Consider the following 13,112-nt stretch of genomic DNA (forward strand, 5'->3'; position numbering starts at 1 on the left):
CAAGACCTCCTTGATCTTTTGGCCTACAAATAATATTCCATTTTGTTAATCTATATTTCCTCTTTTTCCCATCTCCTTGCCAAAAAAATCTAGATCGATAAAAGTCAAGTCTTTTCAGAACCCCTTTCGAAATCTCAAGGAAACATAACATAAATATCGGTAAACTTATCAACACAGAATTGATCAAAACAAATCTATCCCCATAAGATAATAACTTGCCTTTCCAGCAACCCAATTTGCCCTCAAATCGAGTTTCTACCGGATACCTTCTAAGGGTTTTGTAGTGAATAGGAACTCCAAGCTACTTAAATGGCAAAGAGCCCACCTCACATCCAAAAATATGTTTATATTGCTGCTCCTCTTCCCTCGCTTTTGCGAAATAAAATAGCTCGCTCTTATGAAAATTAATTTTCAACCCCGATAGTTGTTCAAAAATACACAAAATTAATTGCATATTTAGTGCATTTTGCAAATCATGCTCCATAAAAAAAATTGTATCATCCTCATATTGTAAAATTGAAATACCCCCCTCAACAAGATGATGGATTAGGCTTCCCACTTGGACATCTGCCTTAGCGCGCTCAATTAAAATAGCTAACATGTCTACAACAATATTAAAGAGGATAGGTGATAGGGGGTTACCATATCTCAATCTCTTCCTAGTTTGAAAATAATGCCCAATATCATCATTAACTTCGAATGCGACACTCCTGTCTTGGACAAAATCTTTGATGAAACGACATCATTCTGGCGCAAAAACATTTCATTCTTAATGTTTGTTGTAGGAATGACCATTTAACCTTATCATAAGCCTTTTCGAAATCAATTTTAAATAAGACCCCATCCATTTTCTTCGAATGCATCTCATGAATAGTTTCATGTAATATAACCACACCTTCCAATATATGTCTACCCAGTATAAAAGTCGTTTGTGTGGATCTAATCACTTTCGAAGCAATCTCCGTCACACGATTAGTACCAACTTTAGTAAACACTTTGAAACTCACATTAAGCAGACAAATAGGCCTATATTGTTGAATCTGGACTGCATTTTCTTTTTTGGGTAGTAACATAATGATGCCATAATTCAGTTTATATAAGAATAACTCCCCACTATGCAACTGATTAAATAACGCCATTAGGTCCTCTTTAATAACCTCCTAAAAATTCTGATAAAACTCTGCGAGAAACCCATCCGGCCTAGGAGCCTTGTTATGCTCCATTTGAGAAATAGCTTCATGCACCTCCTTCTCACTAAAAGGAGAAGTAAAAATATTATTCTCCTGAACGGAGAGCTTGGGTATATCCTGATTGTTGTCCTCAATTAGATCAACATTGGATGGGATCGGGTCTCCAAAAAGTTTCTTATAAAATTCAGAAATATAAACCTTTAAATCTTCATCACTGATGACCCACAAGTATAGGGGGTGTATCGTAGTATTTCCGATAAGTAAGAATGTCGATCCCAACGAGGAGCAGAAGGTGTTGACAAGCAGTTTCGGTGAAGGATTCACTATAAATGCTCACAGACAAGTATTCAGGGGTTTTTAGTGTAACAGGTGAATAAAGTACGAGTAAGTAAAGTGCGAGAGTAATAATTGCAGCGAGTGGCCCAATCCTTTTTAGCACAAAGGACAAGCCGGTTTGTTTACTTATAATAACCAAACGTTCTTGAGGACACACGGGGATTTAGTCTAGTGCTTTCGCTTCATGTAGCTGATTAATCTTCATTGTTTTGATAAGTGTTGTGTGGGTGAACCTATGCTAATGCACCGTCCTTCCTAGGACTAATACATACTTGTGATTATACCCCTTGCAAGCATCCGCAACTACAAGAAAGTAATTAAGATAAATCTAACCACAGTCTTAAACTCTGAGATCCTGCTATCCCTCCTGCATCGATATACCAACGGGGGTTTAGGTTTCTGTCACTCCGGCAACCCCGCAATTAGCAAACGAGTACAAGATGCATTCCATTAGGCCCATAAAGGTGAAGTATCATGTAGTCGACGTTCACATGACACCACTAGAAAAATAACACCACAACTTAAATATCATAACATTGAATATTACTCAACCATAATTCACTACTAACATTTAGACTTCACCCATGTCCTCAAGAACTAAACGAACTACTCACGATACATCATATGGAACATGATCAGAGGTGATATGATGATGAATAACAATCTGAACATAACCTTGGTTCAATGGTTTCACCCAATAGCATCAATAACAAGTAGAGATCAATACCGGAAGAGTTTTCCCTATCAAACAATCAAGATTCAACCCTAATTGTTACAGCGGTGACGAGGTGCAGCGGTGGAGATGGCGGTGATGATGATGGAGATGATGACGATGGTGATGGAGATGTTGTCCAGCTCGATGGCGGTGACGATGGCGTCGATTTCCCCCTCCGGGAGGGAATTTCCCCGGCAGATTTCAGCCTGCCGGAGAGCTCTTTTCTCTCTGGTGTTTTCCGCCCCGCAGAGGCGGCTGTGACTCCTCGCGACTATTCTCTGGAGCTTAGGTTTTCGGGACGAAGATGTACGCGAAGGAGAGGGGGCCAGAGGGGGCTGTGGGCCCCCTCCTCACAGGGCGGCGCGGCCAGGCCTTGGGCCGCGCCAGCCTATGAGGTGGGCCCACGGCGGCCCTCCTCGGCTCCTCCTTCTGGCTCCCTTCGTCTTCTGGAAAAATAGGATTTTTCAGATAATTTCTGGCAATTGTTGATCTTCCAAAATATTGCCTTCTGACGACGCTTTTTCCAGCAGAATCCTCGGCTCCTAAGCGCGATCCCTCAATAATCATGAAACATGCAAAATAGATGAAATAACATAAGTATCATCTCCAAATATGAAATATATCAATGAATAACAGCAAATTATGATACAAAATAGTGATGCAAAATGGACGTATCAACTCCCCCAAGCTTAGACTTCGCTTGTCCCCAAGCGAAACTGAACTCGGTAAACAGGACCACATGTTTATGGAGTGAAGAGTCGATAAATAAAATACGGACAAGAAGCATCATATTCATTCACACAAGACATTCTAATGAACAACTTCCTCATATAATTCAACTTGAAACAAGTAGAGAGTAATCACAAATAAAGGTGCACAAGAAATCATAATTGGTAATGGCAAACTTCGTTCTTGGTCAGAGAACAATTAACAGATTGTACTATCCATCGAGCAGCGCTCTTATGTTAAAACTTATATGGCACAACTTGCATACTCAATCATAATAATCTCCTCATAATCATTGATAACTTTCAAAGCTATATTCATTCAGATAAAACTCGTACTAAACAAGGAAGAATAAAAGACATGATGAAATAGATCACAATATAGATGGTTTGATCACAACAACTCAAATGCTTGCTTAAGATGGAGGGAAATAGGTTTACCGACTCAACATAAAGTAAAAGACAGGCCCTTCGCAGAGGGAAGCAAGGATTAAATCATGTGCTAGAGCTTTTTCAGTTTTGAAATTATATAAAGAGAATAAAAGTAACATTTTGAGAGGTGTTTGCTGTTGTCAACGACTGGTAGCGGGTACTCTAACCCCCTTGCCAGACAAACTCCCGAAGAGCGGCTCCCATAAAGTTTTATTTTTGGTTGGCACTCCTTCCAACCTTTGCTTACACAAACCATGGCTAACCGAATCCTCGGGTGCCTGCCAACAATCTCATACCATGAAGGAGTGCCTTTTTATTTTAGTTTTATTTAGATGACACTCCTCCCCACCTTTGCTTTCTCAAGCCACGGCTAACCGAATCCTCGGGTGGCATCCAACAATCACATACCATGGAGGAGTGTCTATTTGTAAAATTATGAAAGTTAATTAATTTGGGACTGGGAACCCCATTGCCAGCTCTTTTTGCAAAGTTATTGGATAAGTGGATGAAGCCACTAGTCCATTGATGAAAGTTGCCCAACAAGATTGAAAGATAAAACACCACATACTTCCTCATGAGCTATAGAACATTGACACAAATAAGGGATGATAAATTTTGAATTATTTAAAGGTAGCACATGAAGTATTTACTTGGAATGGCAGGAAATACCACATAGTAGGCAGTTATGGTGGACACAAATGGCATAGGTTTGGGTTAAGGGTTGGATGCACGAGAAGCATTCCCTCTCGGTACAGGTTTTTGGCTAGCAAGGTTGATTAGCAAGCATAAGAGTTGAGGGAAACAAACAAATATACATGTGATAGAAACAATCATGCATCTTCCTTGTAAGCACAAACAATTTTAACTTCAGAATAATAAGCTATGAACTAACAAGAAAGAAAGATAATGAAACAACATATCTACATGTATTTCTCTTTTCTACTTAAACCTCAAAGTGTTGTTGCTATTGACCAATGCTAAGTTTGCCAAAACCAAATAGATTAACTCAATGCTCCCAAAGTGATACCAATACTAATAACAAAATCAATCATATAATAGAGATTGCAAACTAAAATAAGATGTGCAATATGTAAATGATAAGACTTCTCATTAATATTCCATAACGATAACTCACACCAAGGGATACATAGATAACCAACTAAAGGAGAGATACTTCCACACTGCAACCCATCTTATATGATAACTTCCCTACTCATGATATGGCACTACTTGATAGTAAAAAGTAAAAGATAGTGATGATGTGATACCGCGGCACTCCCCCAAGCTTGGAACAAACCAAGGGGATGCCAATACCAATGATGAATTACTCCTTCGGCGGTGGTGATGAATTCCCATCATCAGACTTCCAAAGAAGAGGCTCTCCATCAACAAACGACATCCTGGTTTCGGGAATCCTGAAACTAGCAGCATAGCTTATGTGTTTAAACCTGCTTTCATACTCACAGTTTTGATTGTGAACATCATAGAGTTGGGCTTGGAGTTTGTTGGTGGTGTCGTGAAGCGAGAGGATGTCGTCCCACAGCTTTGTAATCTCCTTCTTTTGTCCATCAATAAGTTCAGACACAATCTTGTGGAAGATATCCACCTCACGCTCAGCCATCTTCTTGTAGTTGAAGACCTCTTGTTCTAGCTTCTCCATCCTATCTTCCAAGCTTCCTTCCCCTTTAGGACCCTGAACATCTTTGATCTGCAACTCCCCATCTACGAGCAGCAATTCCTTGGGGTGCATCTTCAGCTCGTTCATGTACGGGTGGACGACGTCCTCAAAGAAGCTATCCTTAGGAGTTCCCGATGAAGACATGATGGATCTAGATCCGGAGCAGAACCTGGCAGAAAACAGCTCGAAACAAAACACGTCGAGAAAACGATATACGGACCTCCAGGGGTCCGGGGGATTATATAGAATAAATTTTTACGGCAAACGGAAAGTACCAGGTCGAACCAGAATCGGAGAAGGGCGACGAGGCGGCCTCCTCATAGGGCGGCGCGGCCTGGATGGGGCCCGCGCCGGCCTATGGGGGCGCCCCCTCGTGCGTCTCCTCCACTCCGTTTCGATCTCGTAATTTTTCATATTTTCCAAAAACAGCAAAAACATGGAAAGTAAAACGCGAACTTTTTATTACCAGTACTGTTGCCTATTCAAAGTCGAAATCTGCAGAACTGTCAATTTGACCTTTGATGAAAGCTTCCGGAGTTACCACTCGAATAACATCAACATCTTCATTATAAGAATCACCTGAGATATAATGCTTGAGTCTTTGTCCATTCACTACTTGTGTGGCATTGCCTTGGACAGAGCTAATTTTAATTGCTCCTGATTGATACACTTCTTCAATAACATATGGTCCTTCCCATTTTGAGAGTAACTTCCCTGCAAAGAATCTGAGACGAGACCGATAAAATAGGACTTTATCCCCAATATTAAATTCTCTTTTGATAATTCTTCTATCATGCCATTTCTTAACTTTCTCTTTAAAGAGTTTAGCATTTTCATAAGCTTCACTTCTCCATTCATCTAGAGAACTCAATTGCAGCTATCTCTTATTACCGGCTAGTTTAGGATCTTTATTTAGTTCTCTTACAGCCCAATAAGCTGTGTGCTCTAGTTCTAAAGGTAAATGACAAGCTTTCCCATAGACCATTTTATACGGTGACATTCCCATGGGATTTTTATAAGCAGTTCTATAAGCCCATAGTGCTTCCTTCAATTTACTAGCCCAATTATTTCTAGATTTATTAACAGTCTTTTGCAAGATAGATTTAATATCTCTATTTGATAGTTCTACTTGCCCACTAGTTTGAGGATGATAGGCTGAAGCAATTCTATGATTAATACCATATTTAGCAAGAGTTTTTCTAAAACCACCATGAATAAAATGAGAACCTCCATCAGTCATAAGATATCTAGGAACTCCAAATCTAGGAAAAATAATATCTAAAAGCATTCTTAAAGAAGTCTCACCATCAGCACTTTTTGTTGGTATGGCTTCCACCCATTTAGTAACATAATCAACAGCAACAAGTATATGAGTGTTACCTTCTGAAGAGGGGAAAGGTCCCATGAAGTCAAATCCCCAACAATCGAATGGTTCAATAACAAGAGTATAATTCATAGGCATTTCATTGCGTCTGGAGATATTACCAACCCTTTGACATTCATCACAAGATAAAATAAACTTCCTTGCATCTTTGAAGAGAGTTGGCCAATAGAAACCTGACTATAGAACCTTTTGCGCGGTTCTATCTCCGGCGTGATGTCCTCCATAAACACTACCATGACATTTACTCAATATCTCTTGTTGTTCATATTCGGGAACACATCTTCGCAGAATACCATCCACTCCTTCTTTATATAAGTGTGGGTCATCCCAAAAATAATGCCTCAAATCATAAAAGAATTTCCTCCTTTGCTGAGCTGAAAAGGTTGGAGGCAAGTACTTGGAAACAATAAAGTTAGCATAATCAGCATACCAAGGACTATCTCGCGAGCTAACCTTTATTACAGCCAATTGTTCATTTGGAAAACTATCATTAACAGGAACAGGATCATAAGCAATATTTTCCAATCTAGATAAATTATCAGCAACAGGATTATCAGCACCTTTCCTATCTATAATATGCAAATCAAATTCTTGCAACAGAAGCACCCATCTAATAAGCCTTGGCTTAGCATCTTTCTTTTGCATTAGGTATCTAATTGCAGCATGATCAGTATGAATGGTAACTTTTGAATCAACAATATAGGATCTAAACTTGTCACAAGCAAAGACTACCGCTAACAATTCTTTTTCAGTTGTAGCATAATTTCTTTGAGCAGCATCAAGAGTTTTACTAGCATAATGAATAACATTCAATTTTTTATCTACTCGCTGTCCAAGAATAGCACCTACAGCAAAATCACTAGCATCACACATAATTTCAAAAGGTAAGTTCCAATCAGGAGGTTCAACTATAGGAGCAGTTGTTAAGGCTTCCTTTAGAGTTTCAAAAGCCTCCTTACAGTCATCATCAAAAACAAAAGGTACATCTTTTTGAAGAAGATTAGTAAGAGGTTTTGAAATCTTGGAGAAGTCTTTAATAAATCTCCTATAAAATCCAGCATGACCAAGAACACTACGAATACCTTTAACATCCCTAGGATAGGGCATCTTCTCAATTGCTTCAACTTTAGCTCTATCAACTTCAATACCTCTCTCAGAAATTTTATGTCCCAATACAATTCCTTCATTAACCATAAAGTGGCATTTCTCCCAATTAAGAACAAGGTTAGTTTCTTCACATCTCTGCAAAACTTTATAAAGGTTCCGCAAGCAATTATCAAAAGAATTCCCATAGACAGAGAAATCATCCATGAATACCTCTACAATACTCTCGCAAAAACCATGAAAAATAGCAGACATGCATATTTGAAAAGTAGCAGGAGCATTACATAAACCAAAAGACATACGTCTATAAGCATATGTTCCATAGGGACAAGTGAAAGTGGTTTTCTCTTGATCTTTAGTTTTAACAGCGATTTGTGAAAACCCAGAATAACCATCAAGAAAGCAAAAATGAGTATTTTTAGACAACCTTTCTAACATTTGATCAATAAAAGGTAAAGGGTAATGATCTTTCTTAGTAACCTTATTAACTTTTCGATAATCAATGCACATTCTATACCCTACAACTACTCTTTGAGGTATGATCTCATCATTATCATTAGGCACAACAGTCATTCCTCCTTTCTTAGGAACGCAATGCACAGGACTAACCCATCTACTATCAGCAATAGGATATATAATACCAACTTCAAGAAGTTTTAATACCTCATTCCTTACCACATCCTTCAACTTAGGAATTAGACGACACTGATGTTCAACAATAGGCTTTGCATCATCTTCCATATTAATGGCATGTTGGCAAATAGAGGGAGAAATCCCCTTCAAGTCATCAAGAGTGTAGCCAATAGCTCCTCGGTGTTTCTTCAATATTTCCAATAACCTTTCTTCCTCAATCTCTGAAAGCTTAGAACTAATAATAACAGTGTTGGAGATATGCCCAAGAGGCAATAATAAAGTGGTTATTATAATATCTTTATGTTTATGATAAATGTTTATATACCATGCTATAATTGTATTAACCGAAACATTGATACATGTGTGTTATGTAAACAACAAGGAGTCCCTAGTAAGCCTCTTGTATAACTAGCTTGTTGATTAATAGATGATCATGGTTTCGTGATCATGAACATTGGATGTTATTAATAACAAGGTTGTGTCATTAATTGAATGATATAATGGACACACACCCAAATGAGCGTAGCATAAGATCAAGTCATCAAGTTCATTTGCTATAAGCTTTCAATACATAGTTGTCTTAATCCTTCGACCATGAGATCATGTAAATCACTTACACCGAAAGGGTACTTTGATTACATCAAACGTCATTGCGTAAATGGGTGACAATAAAGGTGGGATTAAGTATTTGGAAAGTGTGAGTTGAGGCATATGGATCAACAGTGGGATTTGTCCATCCTGATGACGGATAGATATACTCTGGGCCCTCTCGGTGGAATGTCATCTGATTAGCTTGCAAGCATATGAATAGTTCATAAGAGATCACATACCATGGTACGAGTAAAGAGTACTTGTCGGTAACGAGGTTGAACAAGGTATGGAGATACCGATGATCAAACCTCGGACAAGTAAAATATCGCGAGACAAAGGGAATTGGCATCGTATGTAAATGGTTCAATCGATCACTGAGTCATCGTTGAATATGTGGGAGCCATTATGGATCTCCAGATCCCGCTATTGGTTATTGCTCGGAGAGGAGTCTCGACCATGTCTGCATAGTTCGCGAACCGTAGGGTGACGCGCTTAAGGTTCGATGTCGCATAAGTAGATTCAGAATATGAGTTGGAGTCCGAAGTTTTTGTTCGGAGTCTCGGATGGGATCCAGGACATCACGAGGAGGTCCGGAATTGTCCGGAGAATAAGATTCATATATGGGAAGTCAATTTCCGGGGTTCGGGAGAAAGTCCGGTGTTTTGACCGGAGCTTCTAGAAGGTTCTAGAGGGCCACCAGTGGGCCCACCACCCCGGGAGAGGCCACATAGGCGCCACAGGGCATAGTGGGTCCAGCCCACCATGACATGTGGGCCCAGGCCGGCCCCCCTTAGAGATAAGATCTATCTCTAATTTAAATGGTTTAAAAATTAGAGATAAGATCTATCTCCTAAAATAAATTGTTTAAATTAGGAGATAAAGGGGAAGACTTGGGGGAGGAGTTGCCCCCTCCCCATGCGCCGGCCAAGGGGGCAGGTGGGCCCTAGGGGAAACCCTAGGCCGACCCCCCACCTATATAAAGAGGGGAGGGGGTGGCCGGCCAAGGCCCCCCATCCATAACCCTGGCCGCCCCCCTCTCTCTTCCACCTCCATACGCTGTGCAGGCTTAGGCGAAGCCCTGCAGCAACTCTTCTCCACCACCACCACCACGCTGTCGTGCTGCTGGGATTCCGTGGAGATCTACCACACCTCCGCTGCCCGCTGGAACGGGAGAGGAAGGAGCTTCATCAACACCGTACGCGCGACCGAGTACGGAAGTGCTGCCGGATTGCAGCACCGGGGACGATCGTCTACACCAACAACGAGATTAATCTCGTAGGCTTTGGAATCTTCGAGGGTTAGTCTCATCTCCATCTCGTTGCTTCGATCTTGTAGATTAGATCTTGGGTGTTCCATAGATTAGATCTTGGATTTATTCGTCTTTGCGATAGGAAAATTTTTGTTTTCTATGCTACGAACCCCATCAGTGGTATCAGAGCCATGTCTATGCATAGATCTGTTGCACGAGTAGAACACAATGGTTTTGTGGGCGGTAATGCTCTTGTTGCTTTAGTTTGTGTACTTTGCTTCTTGCGGCATGGTGGGATGAAGCGGCACGGGCTAACTTTACATGACCGCGTCTCATGAGACTTGCTCCACGCTTGACATGCAACTTGTATTGCATAAGTGGCTTTGCGGGTGTCTGTCTCTCCCACCATAGTGAAGATTGTAATTTGCACTTCTATTTTCAACACTAGTATCACCGTTGTGGTTCATGTTCGTAGGTAGATTGGATCTTACTCGAAAACCCTAAACCACGTAAAATATGCAAACCAAAATTAGAGGCGTCTAACTTGTTTTTGCAGGGTTTGGTGATGTGATATGGCCATGATGTGATGATGATTATATTTGATGTATGAGATGTTCATTATTGTATTATGGCAACCGGCAGGAGCCTAATGGTTGTCTTTAATTTTTGTTAAAGACCTGCGTGTCTATTCATCATGTAATAGCTTTATTTCAAGTAGTTGTTATAGTAGCTATAAGTGATGGACAACCATGAAGCGGCGCCACTGACCTTGACGCCATGCTGGTGATGATGGAGATCATGTCCGTGCTTTGGAGATGGAGATCAAAAGCACAAAGAAGAAAGGCCATATCATATCACACATTATGAATTGCATGTGATGTTAATCCTTTTATGCATCTTATTTTGCTTAGATCGCGACGGTAGCATTATAAGATGATCCCTCTCACTAAATATCAAGATAATAAAGTGTTCATCCTTAGTATGCACCGTTGCTAAGACTTGTCGTTTCGAAGCATCTCGTGATGATCGGGTGTGATAGACTCTACATGTGCATAGAACGGGTGCAAGCCAGATTTGCACACGCGGATACCAAGGTTGCCTTGACGAGCCTAGCATGTACAGACATGGTCTCGGAACACGGGATACCGAAAGGTAGAGCATGAGTCATATGAATGATATGATGAACATTTTGATTGTTCGCCTTTGAAGCTACATCTTTTCTCGTGAAGATCGGACTTGGTGTAGTGGATTTGGTTCGTGTAATCACTAAGACAATGCGAGGGATGTTGTTTTAAGTGGGAGTTCACCTAGTTAATTTCAGAATTAAAATTGAACTCAATTTATCATAAACTTAGTCTAAACTCTTTGCAAATATGTTGTAGATCATGGCGCCCCCCTCCATCAATTTTAACCAGTTCCTAGAGAAAGAAAAGCTTAAGGGCAATGGTAGCAACTTCACTGACTGGTTCCGTCATGTGAGGATATTCCTCACTGGTGGAAACCTGCAATTTGTGCTCGAAGCACCGCTAGGTCCCCCACCACCTCCTGTAGTGTCCGAGGACATAAAGAATGTTTATGAGACTCGGGCAACTCGGTACTCCGAAGTTCAGTGTGCCATCTTGTGCAGCTTAGAGGCAGAGCTCCAAAAACGTTTTGAGCACCACGACCCCTGTGAGATGATGCGTGAGCTCAAACTTATCTTTGAGACTCATGCGGCCGTGGAGAGCTATGAAGCCTCGAAGCAGTTCTTTACCTGCATGATGGAAGAAGGCAGCTCCGTTAGTGAGCACATGCTCGTCATGTCCGGGCATGCGAAGAAGCTCAATGACTTGGGGATGATGATCCCTAACCAGCTGGGTATTCATCGTGTCCTTCAATCACTGCCACCAAGTTACAAGAACTTCGTGATGAACTACAACATGCAGAACATGGATAAGGATTTACATGAAATCTTTTCCATGCTGAAATCTGCTGAAGTAGAGATTAAGAAGGAGAACCAAGTGTTGATGGTCAACAAGACCACCAGTTTCAAAAAGCAGGGCAAGCCTAACAAGGGTAACTTCAAGAAGGGCGGCAAGAAAGTTGCACCGCATCCTGAGAAGCCTAAGGCTGGTCCTAAACCTGAGACTGTGTGCTATTACTGCCAGGGGAAGGGGCACTGGAAGCGCAATTGCTCCAAATACTTGGCCGATCTGAAGAGCGGCCACGTCAAAAAGAAAGGTATATTTGATATACATGTTATTGATGTCTATCTTACTGGTTCTCGTAGTAGTGCCTGGGTATTTGATACTGGTTCGGTTGCTCACATTTGTAACTCGAAACAGGAACTGCGGAATAGACGAAGCCTGGCAAGAGACGAGGTGACGATGCGCGTTGGAAATGGATCCAAAGTCGATGTGATCGCTGTCGGCACGCTCCCTCTACATCTACCTTCGGGATTAGTTTTAAACCTTATTAATTGTTACTTGGTACCTGCGTTGAGCATGAACATTATATCTGGATCTTGTTTAATGCAAGACGGTTATTCGTTTAAGTCTGAGAATAATGGTTGTTCGATTTATATGAGTAATGTCTTTTATGGCCATGCACCTGAGATGAATGGTTTATTCTTGTTAAATCTCGATAGTAGTGATACACATGTTCATAACATTAATGCTAAGCGAATGAAATTGAATGATAATTCTACTTATATGTGGCACTGTCGTCTTGGTCATATTGGAGTGAAGCGCATGAGGAAACTCCATTCCGATGGACTTCTTGAGTCACTTGACTTTGAGTCACTTGACAGATGCGAAGCATGTCTAATGGGAAAAATGACTAAGACTCCATTTTCTGGCACAATGGAGCGAGCTACAGACTTATTGGAAATCATACATACCGATGTGTGCGGACCAATGAGTGTAGCATCGCGCGGTGGTTATCGTTATGTTCTAACCTTCACGGATGATCTGAGTAGATATGGATATATTTACTATATGAAACATAAGTCCGAGACTTTTGAGAAGTTCAAGGAATTCCAAAGTGAAGTAGAAAATCAACGTAACAAGAAGATTAAGTTTCTGCGTTCTGATCGCG

The 13,112-nt window shown here is 40.8% G+C and overlaps 1 protein-coding gene across 1 annotated transcript; it reads left to right on the plus strand.

The window, feature by feature from the left end:
• Positions 1-11,963: 11,963 nt before the first annotated feature.
• Positions 11,964-12,621, plus strand: LOC127349290 (uncharacterized). The gene is made up of 2 exons (XM_051375038.2): positions 11,964-12,257; positions 12,362-12,621. Exons 1-2 carry the CDS (start codon positions 11,966-11,968, stop codon positions 12,373-12,375), a joined length of 306 nt encoding a protein of 101 aa, XP_051230998.2. The 5' UTR covers positions 11,964-11,965; the 3' UTR covers positions 12,376-12,621.
• The last annotated feature ends 491 nt before the right edge of the window (positions 12,622-13,112 follow it).

Source organism: Lolium perenne, chromosome 4 (genome assembly GCF_019359855.2).
Source record: "Lolium perenne isolate Kyuss_39 chromosome 4, Kyuss_2.0, whole genome shotgun sequence".
NCBI classification, from domain to species: Eukaryota; Viridiplantae; Streptophyta; class Magnoliopsida; order Poales; family Poaceae; genus Lolium; species Lolium perenne.

What these genes read in the sequence shown, in the direction of transcription:
- LOC127349290 (XM_051375038.2), top strand. Translation starts at nt 11,966, where the DNA reads ATGGATAAGGATTTACATGAAATCTTTTCCATGCTGAAATCTGCTGAA.